Source organism: Sycon ciliatum, chromosome 1 (assembly GCF_964019385.1).
Source record: "Sycon ciliatum chromosome 1, ocSycCili1.1, whole genome shotgun sequence".
Classification (NCBI taxonomy): domain Eukaryota; kingdom Metazoa; phylum Porifera; class Calcarea; order Leucosolenida; family Sycettidae; genus Sycon; species Sycon ciliatum.
Window position 1 is genome coordinate 65,411,193 of NC_088643.1, and position 17,975 is coordinate 65,429,167.

The 17,975-nt window shown below is 47.3% G+C and overlaps 1 protein-coding gene across 1 annotated transcript in view; it reads right to left on the minus strand.

Moving 5' to 3' along the window:
- The window catches only part of LOC135804901 (E3 ubiquitin-protein ligase UBR2-like), a 53,531-nt gene that overhangs the window by 34,252 nt on the left and 1,304 nt on the right, over positions 1 to 17,975 (minus strand). Inside the window, exons 2-19 of the mRNA XM_065318874.1 lie at positions 16,277 to 16,355; positions 15,908 to 16,018; positions 14,807 to 14,913; positions 13,047 to 13,107; positions 12,400 to 12,483; positions 12,033 to 12,104; positions 11,101 to 11,218; positions 9,489 to 9,623; positions 7,294 to 7,330; positions 5,685 to 5,736; positions 5,188 to 5,244; positions 4,878 to 4,919; positions 3,563 to 3,641; positions 3,253 to 3,334; positions 2,493 to 2,592; positions 1,416 to 1,544; positions 743 to 854; positions 20 to 112 (exon numbers count right to left, since the gene is read on the minus strand). Coding sequence (XP_065174946.1) covers positions 20 to 112; positions 743 to 854; positions 1,416 to 1,544; positions 2,493 to 2,592; positions 3,253 to 3,334; positions 3,563 to 3,641; positions 4,878 to 4,919; positions 5,188 to 5,244; positions 5,685 to 5,736; positions 7,294 to 7,330; positions 9,489 to 9,623; positions 11,101 to 11,218; positions 12,033 to 12,104; positions 12,400 to 12,483; positions 13,047 to 13,107; positions 14,807 to 14,913; positions 15,908 to 16,018; positions 16,277 to 16,355 — 1,550 coding nt within the window. The remainder of the gene's footprint in view (positions 1 to 19; positions 113 to 742; positions 855 to 1,415; positions 1,545 to 2,492; positions 2,593 to 3,252; positions 3,335 to 3,562; positions 3,642 to 4,877; positions 4,920 to 5,187; positions 5,245 to 5,684; positions 5,737 to 7,293; positions 7,331 to 9,488; positions 9,624 to 11,100; positions 11,219 to 12,032; positions 12,105 to 12,399; positions 12,484 to 13,046; positions 13,108 to 14,806; positions 14,914 to 15,907; positions 16,019 to 16,276; positions 16,356 to 17,975) is intronic.

The following is a 17,975-nucleotide window of genomic DNA, read 5'->3' on the forward strand; positions in this document are numbered from 1 at the left end:
AGTGGCCAGCTGCACTTACGCGCTAGTAGCCGCCTCAATGGCCAATGGACGGACACCGACAACCGGAGACAATCACCCGTCACATACCCACTTGTCTTTGAAGGTGGTGTACCTGAAGAGAACGTCATAGATCAGAAAAGAGCAAAGCAGCTTACAGCTTACAACTTCAAACTTCCCGAGCTACTAGTAAAGATGGCCGCTGGCCCATTCGCAAGCTGGTCTTCTCGGCAAGGACGCATGGATGAACACATGTCACTTGGATTGATGGCCATCGACCGAGCAGTGGCCGACTCACAGCGTACACTAACACACATAAAGAATACGCATGTTGATGGTGAACGCGTGCATTGCTTGTAGAGTGCAGCATGCCCGTACAGTAAAACTCCCCTAATCCGGGCAGGCTGGGACCGAGCACTGAGCATAGTTAGGAAGTGCCTGTGACTCAGAACATACATACTTGCTGCATGCAAGTAAACATTTTTGTTAATGTCAATCAATAGTTTCTGGGGCCGGTTTTTTTGTCGAAAAGCCAATTGTGTGACTCTAGATGGGTCAGAAAGGTGCCCGGTAGACAGAGATGCCCGGATTAGGGGTGTCCGGATCTGAGGAATATGACCGTATCCTCAATCCACTGTACACATGTACAATCAACTACACGATCAGTAGCATAATCGGTCGGACAAACAAGCGAAGGCTAAACAAACGCTTGAGAGACAAAGCACAGCGCTCGAGCAGCACTTACTAGAACCTGGCCGTTGTCGGACGGAAAGAATCTCCAAGACTGTGTAGCGATATTGGGTCAGCTTGCAAAGCACATCCATTATGTGCTTGAGACACAGGTGAGTGAGTTTCTCCTGAAGAAATATCACCATAATGATGGCAACAATCGTCACAAATGAAGAAATCAGACAACAACAACAACAACAACAACAACAACAACAACAACAACAACAACAACAACAACAACAACAACAACAACAACAACAACAACAACAACAACAACAACAACAACAACAACGTTCTTGACCACATGCAATGCCGAGAAAATACAGACTTCGGACATTCACGAGACTAGGTCGGGATCAGAAAATCACCTGAAGCACTGTGATGTATGTAGTACTGAGAGTACTAGCCACACATGTACACACATGTACACATACACACATGCACGCGTGCGTGCACGCACGCACCCCCCCCCCCCCCCCCACACACACACACGCCACATACACACGCACACATATGCACACGTACCCCCCCCCCCCCCCACACACACACACACAGCTATCACTAAATGAAGGTAGCCGTCCAAGCATTGGACTCGTGTTAGGTGCTGAACCTGCTGCCATGATATCGTTTGGCAACCGTACAACTTTTTTTTAAAGCAATACACCGCACGTGCACAATCATGCTCTTACATCTGATCGAATCCATTTCACCAAACGTCGCAGGACACTGTTGTAATGCAACATAAAGCTGAAGCTCTCCTCCCATTCCTTCTCATAGAGAACGTGCTCGTCTTCCTTTCTCCTGAATGACTCCACACCCTGCACCGAGAGAGAATAGTAGGCAAGAAGGCACATAATTTACACATATGAGTACACAAATTTAATACATACTTCAAGTACATGTACATGTACAGCACAATACTTCGAAGTACTTCGTACATGTACAATGTACAGCACATATACTTCGTACATACACTGGACCAACACCCACACACAGCACCATGGAAAGCACTTCCGGCAGAAACCGCACACCGGGAACCATACCATCTAGGAAGACGGCACAAGATCATAGTGGCCGAAGCCATGTGCGTTTTCCACCCCCGGAGTAGGAACTCCTACGTGGCCCGTGGTCTACGCAACTCGTGGCCTTGACTTACTGACCCCAAACGTGCCCAGGCCCGCGGCGTCATCTGCGAGCCTGTATGAATTGGCCTTTAGCTCCTAAGTGCAACTGGAACGGGCAGCACGGGAGCAAATCCACTTCGTTTCACGTCCCAGGCGTCCTTGTCATCTCCCTGGATGCCATGACTGCCTGCCGCACATTGCCCAGTCCTGCTGTGCATATGGGCCCAGCCGCACACTGCCCAGTCCTGCTGTGCATAGGGGCCATGCCGCACACTGCCCAGTCCTGCTGTGCATAGGGGCCATGCCGCACACTGCCCAGTCCTGCTGTGCATAGGGGCCATGCCGCACACTGCCCAGTCCTGCTGTGCATATGGGCCATGCCGCACACTGCCCAGTCCTGCTGTGCATAGGGGCCATGCCGCACACTGCCCAGTCCTGCTGTGCATAGGGGCCATGCCGCACACTGCCCAGTCCTGCTGTGCATACGGGCACACTTGGCGTGATGAGCTCGCGCTCAGGCATTCACCCATGATGCCCACACTACCATTCACAACATAGGTTCTACTCCCAACTACATGTACAAACACTTTGGGATTAATAAAAGAAGAAGAAGATAGAAAGCAGAAGAAGGCGCACACTCACCTCCAGCTCCAGGTAGATTTGCACGACGTTGCCAAAGCCCCTCAAGAACCAGGCCCGGCGCTCATCAGTCCATGCCAATGGAGGATGGCACAATAAGTAACTGAACAGCGAGGAATCAGGCACAGGAACATCACCACAAGGCCACAATCAAACACACACACACACACACACACACACACATGCGCGCGCGCACACACACACACACACACACACACACACACACGGACACACACACGTGCGGGCACACCCACACGAACACAAACACAAACACACACACACACACACACACACACACACACACACACAGCAGACAGAGATGGTAAGAAAAACACGGGCTAAACAAAATGAGAAAAATGAAAAAAAGCCGTGGCACCCAGTGACCCGCAACCAGATTACATACACGTTGATGTGGCAGACACAGCAACGATCTGGCTATATCATCATCATCTAGCATATTCAGCACCGTGCGGCATCAAAGATGGGGCATAACGGGAAGAAACAAGACGCCATAGACGTTTCCATCGGGGAGATACGGTGCTGTTTTAGCGGTATGTCCAAGACAACACACAGGACTGCTTTAGCATTTCATTCAATGCTATCAAAAAAGCCATGGGCATGAACTTCACAGCACACATACATGAACATGCACGGCACACGGGCACACGCACATGCACATGCACGCAGAGATGCACAACAGCAGATACCCATCATCCTATTAAAGTTAAGAATCACTCTCATGATGATCGCAGCGTGCCCTCACCGAGTGTCTTCCACAACATAGCAAAATCTCTGCATGTCCACGGTGTTCTGATGCTCTGCCAGCGCTAGTACACCATCGGAATCTGTATGCAAACATCCACAGCAAAATAACATACACAAACGTAAGCACACGTACATAGGAACACATGTACGTAGGTATGCATGCAAGCACAAAGTCAAACAAATGAGTGCGACCACAAGCATACATCACACGCATGCACACACATACAAACACACACACACACACACACACACACACACACAATGTGACACATGCACACACGTGCAGATGGCACTAGCATCGGCCATACTTCTGCAGGCATGTAGTCTGTCCACGACAAACTGTGTGATCTTGTAGAAGGCATCGTGATTGTCCATCAGTGTGTACGCCTGCGGAATGAGAAACAAACAAAACAAGGAACACGCATGAGAATGACAGATGACTGGGACCATGTAGACTTATTAAAGCTGGTTTCAGCAACCACCCGGTCTGTAAGGTAACAGCAAACTATGTTTGGCAGCAACTGTGTGTAATATGTTTGGCGTCCAGTTGTCGCACTTTCTGACTGCATATTATCTAGTTATAGTGGTTGCCCGCTACTCATGCCTCGTATCAAATAATTGTTCTTTCCCCTCTTCAATTTTGGAACTATTTCTAAGTTCGTATTTGAAAATAGTCGGATTTGTCCATACTTTCAAAACACATGGTGACAGTCCACAGATCGAGTACTTAGTACACTACGTGTAAAATGCACACTTCTCAAGTGGCATGCACTCACCACTGGGAAACCAGTCTAAGACGATAACTCAATGGACCCCGGAACGTGGTCTCTGTGTACAGGTGATTCTCTCATCCAGGTTTACATGTACTGGTAAATAGACTGGAAATGTTACCCCTTGATCCGTGTTCTAGTGGTGGTGGACTTAACCCTTTATGTACGGACTGTACAACTTTCGATCCCCTGGGATCGAAACCTTTCAAAATTTCAATCGATCGTAACTCAGTCATTCCTGGGTTATATCCGAAAACTAAAATATGTAGGTCAAAGAGAAAACTCCCATCTGTCCATTGAAACAATCCCTGAAGCGCTCCGATGTGTGATTCCAGAGTTACGAAGCTCGAAAGTCGAATCGCGGCAAATGTCGCTCAAAAGCCGCTCGCGCAAATTTGAATGAGGGATTTCCCCATCATTCTGGGCATGCAGTGACGTAGAAACACGTTCAAATGATAAACGGACTCATGGCAGTTTGTGAAATGTTTTTAAAGTAACAGTTACTAGTTCCGAGCAAGGAGAGCGAAATGGCTGATGCAAGACGACTTCTGTCGGAATATTGGCGTTGCAGCTAAGACGCTGGGCTGCAGCGCTGGCGTTTTGACCTTCGTGGTGGCAAGCGTGGGCTCAATGTGTTCCTCTTGCGACGAGCTTTCCAGGAAGCCCAGGATTGAAAAAATCGTCAAAAGGAAACTTAAAAGTTATGACCCGGATAATTATAGAATTTGAGGTGAGTCGAGATCAAATTCAGTCGGTGTACAATTTTTCAGTACATAAAGGGTTAAGCTGCGGACGGGCCTTTTTCGGTCTGTAATATTTAAAATTTCTATATAAAACATAGGGATGAACGTACCACGGTGGGGACCGTAAAGAACTGCACTGATAGTGACGCCATCTGCAGATACACACACACACACACACACACACACACACACACACACACACACACACACACACACACACACACACAAACAAACACGCATACACACACACACACACACGCAAACAAGCATACATACACACACATAGGAATGGACATATAGATACAAAGAGTCGCACCAGGAAGAGGGCAGAGTAGCATAGTAAGGCAACACAAAAGCCACACAGCTAGCAGTAGTTTGTAGTTGAAACACATTCCTGCACACATTACTGACTAGACTTACCGACATGCTGTGATCGTGGTCATCCTCAAGGTACTGTTCCTCGATACGTTGATAGTGCTGCACACACCAGCACACAATGTCATCATTTATGTTTGTAATTAAAGCAAACCAAACGGGCAACAACGTAAAAGTATACATGGAATGAACTATCGCGGCAATGGTTCTCGCATAGCAGCATGCCAGTGCGTGCGTGCCTGCGTGCGTGTGTGCCTGCATGCACTTTCTGAGAGAGAGAGAGAGAGAGAGAGAGAGAGAGAGAGAGAGAGAGAGAGAGAGAGAGAGAGAGAGAGAGAGAGAGAGAGAGAGAGAGAGAGAGAGAGAGAGAGAGAGAGAGAGAGAGAGAGAGAGAGAGAGAGAGAGAGAGAGAGAGAGAGAGAGAGAGAGAGAGAGAGAGAGAGAGAGAGAGAGAGAGAGAGAGAGAGAGAGAGAGAGAGAGAGAGAGAGAGAGAGAGAGAGAGAGAGTATATGTGTGCATACATGAAGAAGCAAGAGAGTACCTCAAGGAACTTAATGGCAAAGTCCACCTTCTGATGGGTGTCACTTGTCATCCTAAAGTCAAACACAGCATAAACACAGAAAATATTTGGTCCAATTTCACGAGGGTTCTACTTGGGAGGACAAGTACATTTATTCCCGTAGCTATGCAGAAGACGTTACTTCAGTAACGTCTGGCGCTAGCCAGGGTCCACACAGCTTTAATTTGGTGTTTGTTTGTGTGTTTGTTTGTGTCACGCCTGGCGCTATCCATATCTGACGGCAAAAAAGCATAGGATGTTATAAATTTTTCAATTCTCCTTTTTTTTCAGGCATATCCTGGGATTCGAACCCGCACTATCGCCCTACATGCATTCCCCCATACACTTCGCATTCATACCCATTCTTCCAAGTTGCTTTACGTTATTATCTTGCGTTTGAAAGCCCTATTTGAATATTGCGGGCGGCTGTATGTGGCCAGCTGTGTTTGATGGTACGGTACGGGAGACGGTGTCGTATTACCCTCGATCGTACCTGTCCCGTACCTATCCCCTACCGTACCGTGCCATCAAAGACGGCTGGCCACAATGCATATTCAAATAGGGCTTTCAAATGCAAGATCACAATGTGAAACAACTTGGAAGAATTAGTATGTATGCGAAGTGTATCGGGGGATGCATGCAGGACGCGCGATAGTGCGGGTTCGAATCCCAGGTTGTGTCTTAAAAAAAAGGAATTTTTTAAAGAATTTATAACATCCCTATGCTTTTTTTTTGTCTAGGTCATCAAGGCAAAAAAGCATAGCGTAGGGCCCTGAGCTTCCAAGCTCTCTCGTCTCGGAGTGAATGTGACCAAGGGTGAAAACTTGGAGAGATATTTACGACGATTGCAGTGTAAGACCGTGGTGGTGAAGACGGAGATTGAGACATGAGTGCGACCATAACTAATCCTCAATGCAAACACTTGTCTGGACTGCTGGCAGAAAAAACTCATCTCAGCCCAAAAAAAACCCAAAAAACCAGAACCATCAAGGTGTCACCCCACAGCTTTTCACTGGGCCGTAAAGATCTTTCTGCAAACAAGCCCAACATCACCACCTATGCACCAGACTGAAAGAGGTACATTTATCCTAAACTTGACTCTAGTCTCCAGCATGCATAACTACACCACTGTACAGTTGAAGATAAGAGTACAATGTAGATCGGAATGGTGCAGACTGCTACCTATCAGACTGCGGGTCACCCACAACTACAGTTGAAGACGAGTAGTGTAGATACGAATGGTGATACAAATCAGAGTAACTATAGCATGGGGTTACATATGGCTAGTTTGGGCTAGCTAAAGGTGGCTGGCTCTTGAACTGCACTGTACGCAAACCCGTGCATTTATTTATACTGGTATACAGTCAACTTTGCGTATAACGACACTCAGCGGGTCATCAGAAAAGTGTCCTTATTCGCGAAGTGTCCTTATACCCGAAGTCTCATTATATGTATTACAGTTAGATGGGACTTTGCTCTGGGCATGGAAATTCTGTCAATATTCGCGAATTGTCGTTATACCCGCAGTCATTATTAGCGCAGTTGACTGTATTTATTGTCATATGGCTAGGCACCAGGACATGGAACTTACAAGCTCATGACAAAAGACTGGAATTCACAACGAGACACTGCAGAACAACAGAATCAGCGAGACCGACACACAGCCGTCATCTATCAGAGCCACACAGGCATACCGGTATACTTGTACTAGAAATCATCGATTTGGTACTGTGAGATTCCACCTGCATTCCGACCATGTGTTGTGCATTTCACCATGATGTGCACACACACACACACACACACACACACACACACACACACACACACACACACACACACACACACACACACACACACACACACACACACACACACACACACACACACCTACATTTACACTAATCTTACACTTACACACACGTCCTTGATTGACTTGTGTGTGTGTGCATGTGTGTGTCTGTGTTGTACTCGAGGCAAACGACTGCGAAAGAACCAGAGGACTAATCTGCCCATTCAATGCAGCCTATGTAGCGAACGATTCTCCCGCCCGCAGGACCTCACCCGCCACCGAAGACAGAAACACTAGCTGTGTGTAGAACGGTCCCCTTTCACCTCAACTACTCTTCTTGTTTCTTTTCCTTTCTCGCTGTTGTCTCCCGCTTCTGGGAGCGACGTGGCCATTTTGTGGCAGTTGTACATAGTAGTAGTAGTAGTAGTGTCTGTGTCTGTGTGTGTGTGTGTGTATATGTGTGTGTGTGTGTGTGTGTGTGTGTGTGTGTGTGTGTGTGTGTGTGTGTGTGTGTGTGTGTGTGTGTGTGTGTGTGTGTGCAGGGGCGTGCTCGGCCCCCCAACTAGGGGGGTGCACGGGAGCCGAGGGGAGCCCCCCCCCCGGCAATTTTCTGCAATTTGTTTGCAACCTTTCTTGAATTTTGGAGCATATTTGCATACATTACAATTGCAATTACCCAGATTGAAAATGTTTGGGGGGTGCACGTGCCCCCCGTGCCCATCGCCGAGCACGCGCCTGGTGTGTGTGTGTGTGTGTGTGTGTGTGTGTGTGTGTGTGTGTGTGTGTGTGTGTGTGTGTGTGTGTGTGTGTGTGTGTGTGTGTGTGTGTGCATGCATGTGTGCATGTGCATGTGCGTGTGTGTGTGCGCGTGCGTGTGCATATCATGAGCAAATCAGATTTGTTAGCCCAGCTCCTTTCCTAATCCAGCTTAATTTCTGCCGCACAAATGGTACCGGATTACGGGTAACCTGAATGGTACAGCAGCATCAAAAAGTCAAAGACCATTTGGAAACAGACTGCAGTACGTCATTAAAGTGAACAAATGAACTATTTGTGTAAGCTGACCTTTTCAAGAAATCAACAACAACATGCAACGGAAGGGGAAATCCCTATCTGGCAAACTTTCTTGCCAACTGCCAAAACAAAATCCTACAAGAAGCTTCAATGCATGTGTCTTAGAATACCAAAATAGAGTAAAACCTGTAACTAAAGACCACCGTGACTAGTGACCAGCCTGGTACTACAGACTACTCCGACAGGCGCGGACGGTCTAACATTCAGATATGGTTGCGCGGTGCAAACCTCTAACTAAGGACCACCTGCCACTAAAGATCGCTTTCTCTGGCCCCAAGGGCTAGGGGTGGTCGTTAGTCACAGGTTTTACTGGATGTGTGTGCACTTGTTGCACTTCCCTACTATCAGCATCAGGAAAGCCCTACTCACTTCCCTACTATCAGCATCAGGAAAGCCCTACTCACTTCCCTACTATCAGCATCAGGAAAGCCCTACTCACTTCCCTACTATCAGCATCAGGAAAGCCCTACTCACTTCCCTACTATCAGCATCAGGAAAGCCCTACTCACTTCCCTACTATCAGCATCAGGAAAGCCCTACTCACAGCATCAGGAAAGCCCTACTCACTTCCCTACTATCAGCATCAGGAAAGCCCTACTCACTTCCCTACTATCAGCATCAGGAAAGCCCTACTCACTTCCCTACTATCAGCATCAGGAAAGCCCTACTCACTTCCCTACTATCAGCATCAGGAAAGCCCTACTCACAGCATCAGGAAAGCCCTACTCACTTCCCTACTATCAGCATCAGGAAAGCCCTACTCACTTCCCTACTATCAGCATCAGGAAAGCCCTACTCACTTCCCTACTATCAGCATCAGGAAAGCCCTACTCACTTCCCTGCTATCAGCATCAGGAAAGCCCTACTCACTTCCCTACTATCAGCATCAGGAAAGCCCTACTCCTATGGACTGGCAGCTATACCTTTCCACAAGACATTTCCCACGGAGAGCACTCTGTCAATGATCAATGTGCTTGCTTCACTGGCGGGGGTAGCTGAATGCGGCTGGGCCAATGAACCTCTCAGCATCGTGTCGCGCATGATCGTCTGCAAGGCACCTGTTGAGCATGGACAGTCGACAAGAAAAACGCATCAGCACAGCAGATGACTTGAACAAAGCTCCGAGCCGTGAGTGCAACGGGGCACACTCTCGGCTCAGTGTATGTGCACGCTTGTAGATAGGCAGTGGTATATTAATACTTTGGGAGTGGTATAATAATACTTAAGGAAGTGGTATAATAATACTTGGGGAGTGGCATAACAATAATATTCCCTGATTTTAACTCTGTAGATCAACATGACTGTACAGTACATTATACACGGACAGTGTAAACAACTGATGCACACTCAACATGACTATACATTATACACGGACAGTGTATACAACTGATGCACACTCAACATGACTATACATTATACACGGACAGTGTATACAACTGATGCACACTCAACATGACTATACATTATACACGGACAGTGTAAACAACTGGTGCACACTCAACATGACTATACATTATACACGGACAGTGTATACAACTGATGCACACTCAACATGACTATACATTATACACGGACAGTGTAAACAACTGATGCACACTCAACATGACTATACATTATACACGGACAGTGTAAACAACTGATGCACACTCAACATGACTATACATTATACACGGACAGTGTAAACAACTGATGCACACTCAACATGACTATACATTATACACGGACAGTGTATACAACTGATGCACACTCAACATGACTATACATTATACACGGACAGTGTAAACAACTGGTGCACACTCAACATGACTATACATTATACACGGACAGTGTATACAACTGATGCACACTCAACATGACTATACATTATACACGGACAGTGTATACAACTGATGCACACTCAACATGACTATACATTATACACGGACAGTGTAAACAACTGATGCACACTCAACATGACTATACATTATACACGGACAGTGTAAACAACTGATGCACACTCAACATGACTATACATTATACACGGACAGTGTAAACAACTGATGCACACTCAACATGACTATACATTATACACGGACAGTGTAAACAACTGATGCACACTCAACATGACTATACATTATACACGGACAGTGTAAACAACTGATGCACACTCAACATGACTATACATTATACACGGACAGTGTACACAACTGATGCACACTCAACATGACTATACATTATACACGGACAGTGTACACAACTGATGCACACACGGGACATTTTCAGCAATTTGTTCGACGAAGAATATGGCTAAGCTGAAAGAGAAAAGCCGTTCCGGTAATGAAGAATATGATGCAACGTACCCAGTGCTTCATACAAGATTGCTGGCCTTAAGCGCTTTCTAACCAGGCATGGGGCTGTCCTTGATCTACTAGCTACACTCCCCATGCTACATTCATGCATTCACTCACTCGCCTCGTCAACATACACGTACACAGATTGAGTACTTGTATATACAAATAGCTAACGCTACTTCCATGCATGCATGCATTTCCTTACCACACGTTACGGACAGGTTCTCAAGCCAAGCGAGCAAGGAGATGGCGAAAATCTGATGAACCACAAGGCTGTGCGGGAAAACCTTGAGGACGACATCGGGCTTGAGACCGCCATGAAGCTACGCACGTGCACGCACGCGCACGCAACACACACACACACACACACACACACGCACGCACGCACACACACACACACACACACACACACACACACACACACACACACACACACACAGAGGAAACAACCCACCAAGGATGTCAAATGGCTGACAAATAGCAAACCCACAAATCTACTTTCCACAGAAATTATATATAGGGTGCCGGCATTCGAGTCCTCTTCATTTACACCCAGAGCAACTACAAGATTGACTAGTATGACTACCATATCCATGTGTCCTGGCCTTCCGCCATCAACTAGAACAGCATACAAGTAGTCTCACAAAGTAGCCAGGCAACGCCAGGCACGGTCACGCACTGCCATGCACTTCTATGCACTGCCATGCACGGCCATACACTGCCATACACTGCCATACACTGCCATACACTGCCATACACTGCCATACACTGCCATACACTGCCATACACTGCCATACACTGCCATACACTGCCATACACTGCCATACACTGCCATACACTGCCATACACTGCCATACACTGCCATACACTGCCATACACTGCCATACACTGCCATACACTGCCATACACTGCCATACACTGCCATACACTACCATACACTGCCATACACTGCCATACACTGCCATACACTGCTATACACTGCCATCCACTGCCATACACTGCTGCCACACACTACCATGCACTTCCATGCACTGCCATGCACTGCCAGGTACTGCCATGCATGGCTATGAATGGGATAAAGAGTCATACTGGCATAACCGGCCAGTCTCCAATATCAAGAAGAAGAAAAACCCTCACCTTGATATCAAGAATGTTCTTTTTCATCTTCAAGCATTCATCCTTCGAGGCAACAATCACGGGTAGACGACCCTACATGGGAACATGAAGACAACACCACAGCAAGTAAGATAATACACGTGTGTCTGACATAGCAGTAAGCCAGTAACACATCACTGCACCATACCTGAAAGAGAAACAAGGAAAAGGCGAGAGAGAGAGAGAGAGAGAGAGGGGGGGGGGGGGGATAAAGAAAGAGATGCCTGTATAAGCTACCAGAAGAAAACTCAACATAAGATGCAGTGCGTGAATCTACACGCACACGCCCGCGTGCACACACACACACACATGCACGCTCACACACCAGGAAAAGAACCAAACAACTTACATCACGGTCAATGATGGTAGCAAGATTGGCCGCAGCATCTGTAGATACTCTCAGAGTGTGATCATGCTTCAAGATCTTGATGATCTAAAGTCACAGTCAGCAACCAGAACAAATCAAACAGAATTGTATGTGCACCGGCATCACACCTTGTTTTCCGATTCCAAAGCCTCAGGCAAGCCTAGCATTCAGCACCAATGGGAAGATCCAGGCTTTTCCCATCTGTTCAGGATCACTGCAAGTCGTAGTAAATATCGACGGATCGTGTTCAAAAACCAACCGATGGGAGTCCAGCCTTAAATGACTGCTTATCAGCTGGGCCAGCACTGGCTGCTTCCCTGAATCTTCTCGTGCTTCGCATCACAAGATCAACCTGAGAGTGATACTGTATTTCAAATTAGTACACGCAGAGAAACTTTTTAAAGCAAACTGACTCACCAACAATCCCTAGGAAAGGAATCAAACAAACGGCCAGCTGAATGAACTACATATAGGGAAAAAAGCTATGCGCTTTGTGCACTGAGCACTTTTCAGGCAGTTTGCTAGACCTTTCTAAATAGAAGTGTCAACTATCCAGATAGTGGCAGATACCTATCCAAAACTGAATGCAGACAGATTACAAGTATTAAATGTGTGGGAGAAAATCGTACCTCATCAAATGTATGCACTTCATCATTGTACAAAAGTAGACAGTGCTTCTCACCAGTACACCTGGACAAACAAAGAGCAGCAACGATGGAAGGCGGACAAAAGCAAACCAGCTGCACTGAATGGTCTAGTCAGTGACAAAGAGACCTGAAAAAGGCATGACCCAACTGCCGGAATGAAGTACATGTACATGTGGTATGTGCACGACCTTAGTTATCAAACACATGCAGGCAAGCAAACTCCACGGAGAGTTTCCGATCACCTACCGTATTTTACCGGTTGTAAGTCGACCCCGGTTATAAGTCGACCCCCCTATCTGGAGGTCTCAATTCTGCGTTTCAAAGTTTTCACCCAAAGAAGCACTACTAACCACCTCCTGCTACTAACACATCAACAAATCATGTAAACATTCCTTATTGGAGTATATAACGTCCCAATCCTTGAAAAAGGCCAATAAACTGGCAAAAATGTATAAACATGGTGCACTCGTACTCGTACTCGTGCATGCAGTGCAGGTCATTTTTTGTAAGATACTGATAGTTCCCGGTTATAAGTCGAATCCCGGTTGTAAGTCGACCCCCACCCTTTCTCCTTCTATTTTAAGTCGTAAAAGGTCGACTTACAACCGGAAAAATACGGTATATATGATCACCCTAGAGCATGATCTCTACATGCAGCTAGGCAATCAAACGTACATCAGGACGAAGCAAAAGGACGGAGATGTGACGTGTTTCCTCTACTTGACTGTATATGTCTCTTCTTTGGACACGGTATTCAGATAATCGTATTCTGGATTGCCGAGGTAGGACTGGATCACCCAACGACGGCCAAAACGCATGAACTTGTACTCGTGCACTGCTGCTTGGTGAAAATATGCGATTGCGTGACTGAAGTACACGCCGGGCGCCGTGCAGCCCTAGACCTGCCAACACTGGGCTGCGATATAGTGCAGGGTGCCGTGCAGCCCTAGACCTGCCAACACTGGGCTGCGATATGATGCAGGGTGCCGTGCAGCCCTAGACCTGCCAACACTGGGCTGCGATATGTTGCAGGGCGCTGTGCAGCCCTAGACCTGCCAACACTGGGCTGTGATATGGTGCAGGGCGGTGTGCAGCCCTAGACTTGCCAACACTGGGCTGCGATATGGTGCAGGGCGGTGTGCAGCCCTAGACCTGCCAACACTGGGCTGCGATATGATGCAGGGCGCTGTGCAGCCTTAGACCTGCCAACACTGGGCTGCGATATGGTGCAGGGCGCTGTGCAGCCCTAGACTTGCCAACACTGGGCTGCGATATGGTGCAGGGCGCTGTGCAGCCCTAGACCTGCCAACACTGGGCTGCGATATGGTGCAGGGCGCAAACTTCAACTTGACTAACGTGATCAGACTTCATTGAGCAGTACAGTAGTTCTGCCTACTTACTGTAAAGACCAGCTCTATACAATGCCACAGTCAACGAGTCGAGACACTATCAATACAACACTGGATGATGCTCCCACGCCAGATAATCACAATCTATAGCGAGCAAAACATGCCAGTCACTACCAAGACAAAAAACTGCGGAAATAGAATGACTACTACCATACATCCCTGCACACACGAGATACCACACAGGTTAAGAAGCGATTTGGTATGCCGTAAGAGCTCACTGTAAGACACACGCACGTGCACACACACACACAGACGCATGCACGCACACACGTTCACAGACACACACACACACACACACACACACACACACACACACACACACACTGTGCATACCAGTCCGGTGCCACTGCATCCTTGAATGTCAAAGTCTCAACGCAATAGCGCAGACACTGGCTCAACACTGCACGTGCACGCTCCTGAAGCGCCGGGTCGATACCAACCTGCAGTCACAGCGACAAGACAAAGGCACCAGTAACGAGACAAACTCAGAACTGGCAGAGCTGGCAGGCACACAAACTGGAGCCCCTCGGCACCTTTCTCTTCTACAAGATCAGTTTTTCCAGACAAGCCACTGTGTTAGATGTATTAACACTGCTAGTAACACGTACGCTGTGTGGATACAGTACCACTACAGGTTGTGACAGTGCAAGCATGTCCAGTCAGAACATCCGTGCTTCCCGGACAAGAGTACGCTACACAAGTTCCGCTGCGTGGCCAAAACATGGACATCCACCGGTATGCACCACAACACACAGCAGCAGGCGAGCTAGCTGAGTGGCAAACAAGGGACTCAGCTGCAGGCGGGTAGTACACCGGTGCTTAGGCAACGAGTGGCAGTGGTGGTGGCAGTGGTGGTAGTGGTGTTGCTCGAAACCCCTCTATATAACACTGCATGTAAAACAGAGAGGTTCCAGGCTGTCCAAGAGAGTGCTCAACTGTTTTAACACTGCATGTGCATAATACAAAAAGTGCAGTTGCTTTAGTAGAGGGCGAGTGTGACGAAACACTCTACATAACACTGCATGTACCGTGAAGTACATTATTAAATACAAAAGCGCGGTGGCTTTAGTAGAGGACCAATGTAACGTTACAACGCAGGCAGTTGAGTAAAACATAATATGATGGGCACAGGTACGCAAATACACCATAATAGTCGCGGTCCAGGCCACACGCTCATCACCATGACTAGGCCAGCATCAACGATGACTTACAACCTACAACTAACCTAGTTCATTCTCACACAAACAAACACAAATTAGAATGTGATATGTAGCGTCCGAGAGGGGGCGGGGGGCTGCCGCTGATACACCGGGTGCGGTGTTGACCCCCGGAAAATATGGCACCACCAGTACTGTTCAATCACGGGCTCGTCCATACCCGTCTTCGGCAGTAATACGATGCCTCTACAATAGCAGTACATGCTGCAGCACTAACCTCAGCCTTGGTGTCAGCGCCCGCTGCCGGGTGCAGCTTGCAGTGTGGATGACTCTTCCATGCTTCCTCATCGCCACAGTCACAGCAACCGCTCCCACCCGAAGCTGCCATCTACGCAGACACACAATACACAAGCAGAGCTGGCCATCAACAACTAGTGGACTAAGCTGTATGGCAGAAGAATCAGGCTTTTCCGCCGGGGTTGCTATCGTTGCCTTGCGAACAGAAATCAGGCATTCTGCATGCCCCGACATGAACCTTCTGACAGAGATCGGCATACAAGTATCGTACATAGGCATGACCCATCGGTGACACAATCCAGAACAATGAGCTGCTGCAGCTGCAGCAGCAGAACGTGTGTGAACCTACCCTGTAACTATGCTTCTTGTGCTCGCTGTTCTGAAAGCACTGTGAACACAAGACACAGGTCATATCCACACCGCAGTCCCTGCACCAGGAAAACACACACAAAAAGAGGCCAGAGAATCAAATAAAACAATTGCGATAATAGAATAGAACTAAAGGAGGCGTCCACTGGCACCAATATCGGTTGACTAATGACGTTTCGGAGTAGGGGTTTTCCCTTCTAATTGATACCGTATTTCCCCAGATTACAGGTCGCACCGTTTTACACTAAACTTCAAAGGCAAAGACGTTGCATACACATGTACATCAATTCATGAAGTAATCACAAGCACAGAGGCACCATGTCATAATGACTCTCATGCTAGTGCTTACTTCATGATTGCATGTACCGGTACCATGACAAGCTACTGATCATCCTTACACCGTATTCCAGCTTATCCAGAAACTGAAGTGCAATACCAGGGCTTATCACTCCCTTAGTATTGACTCCCATTGATTTTCGCTATACCTAAGCAGTCAAATATTCCTGCATATTTCACTCCTTAGGGCTATATTGACTGCTTAGGGGTTGCGCAGTTGAACGGTGCCTAGTGCAGCATTGTCACTGCATGAGTAGGTGGTGGTGCAACGGTTGTGCAATCATAAAACCGGGATTCATGAGGTTACCGTTCTGGAATTTGAAATACGGACTGTTTGTCGTGATAAATCTAATATTGACTTCGTACTTGGTCAGTACCGTAAAAGTCCTTAACCCTTTACTGTCCGATTAAAATGTATACAAGCCCACGCAACCACAAAATCCGAAACTAAAATTGGACGAAACTTTGGTTTGAATTTGACGATTTCCACGATCTTGGGCATCCTGGAAAGGTCTTGACGAGACAAACGCAATGAGCCCACACTCGGCGCCACAGGATGCACTGGTCCAGCGCTGCAAGCCAGGAACGCGCAAAAGCGCTGAGCTCACGCTCGTGATCGATCTCAATCCACCATGTCACCCCTGTTGCTCGTATCGAGCTCAAATATTTTCGCAGAGACTCCCGGGAACCTACTTTTGAATTTGAATCAGTGTAGCCTTGCCAACAGGTGACGTAAACAGGGAAAATCCCAGCCGTCGACATGCGCGTCGCGCTCTGAACGCACATTTCCCGGGACCAGAATTACGAGCGCGATAACTCAGCAACCGCTCTTCGTATCGCTTCGGGAATTGTTCGAGGCGACAGCTGAGACTTTTCTCTTCGACCTACATATTTCGATCTCTCCAAAAGACCTAGATGTGAGCAAGTTACGATAATTTCAAAATGCCTACCCCATCGATCCCATTGGATCGATGCTTGTATGTACGGACAGTAAAGGGTTAAATAAGTACCTGCCCGAAAGAAATACCCCCTTCATTCTTTTGGCTCTGTCTGTTGAAGTCAAGTCAAGCCCGATAAACATACTGCCCGAAATAAGTACCGGTACGGTGCGCACATGCAGCACGTAGCATGTACATCTACATGAAAAAGACTTCTCCACTACACACAAGTCAGGTCCGAAAGTTAGTTCGTGCCCGAAAGTCAGTACCCGTGTGATCACTAAATTCGAAAGTAAATACGTACTTATTTACGGACTTTTACGGTATAGGAAATAAAAACCTCGTATTCGTAAAAGACCTCGGCTTTTATTCCCAATATTGACCTCGTACTCAGTCAATATTAGA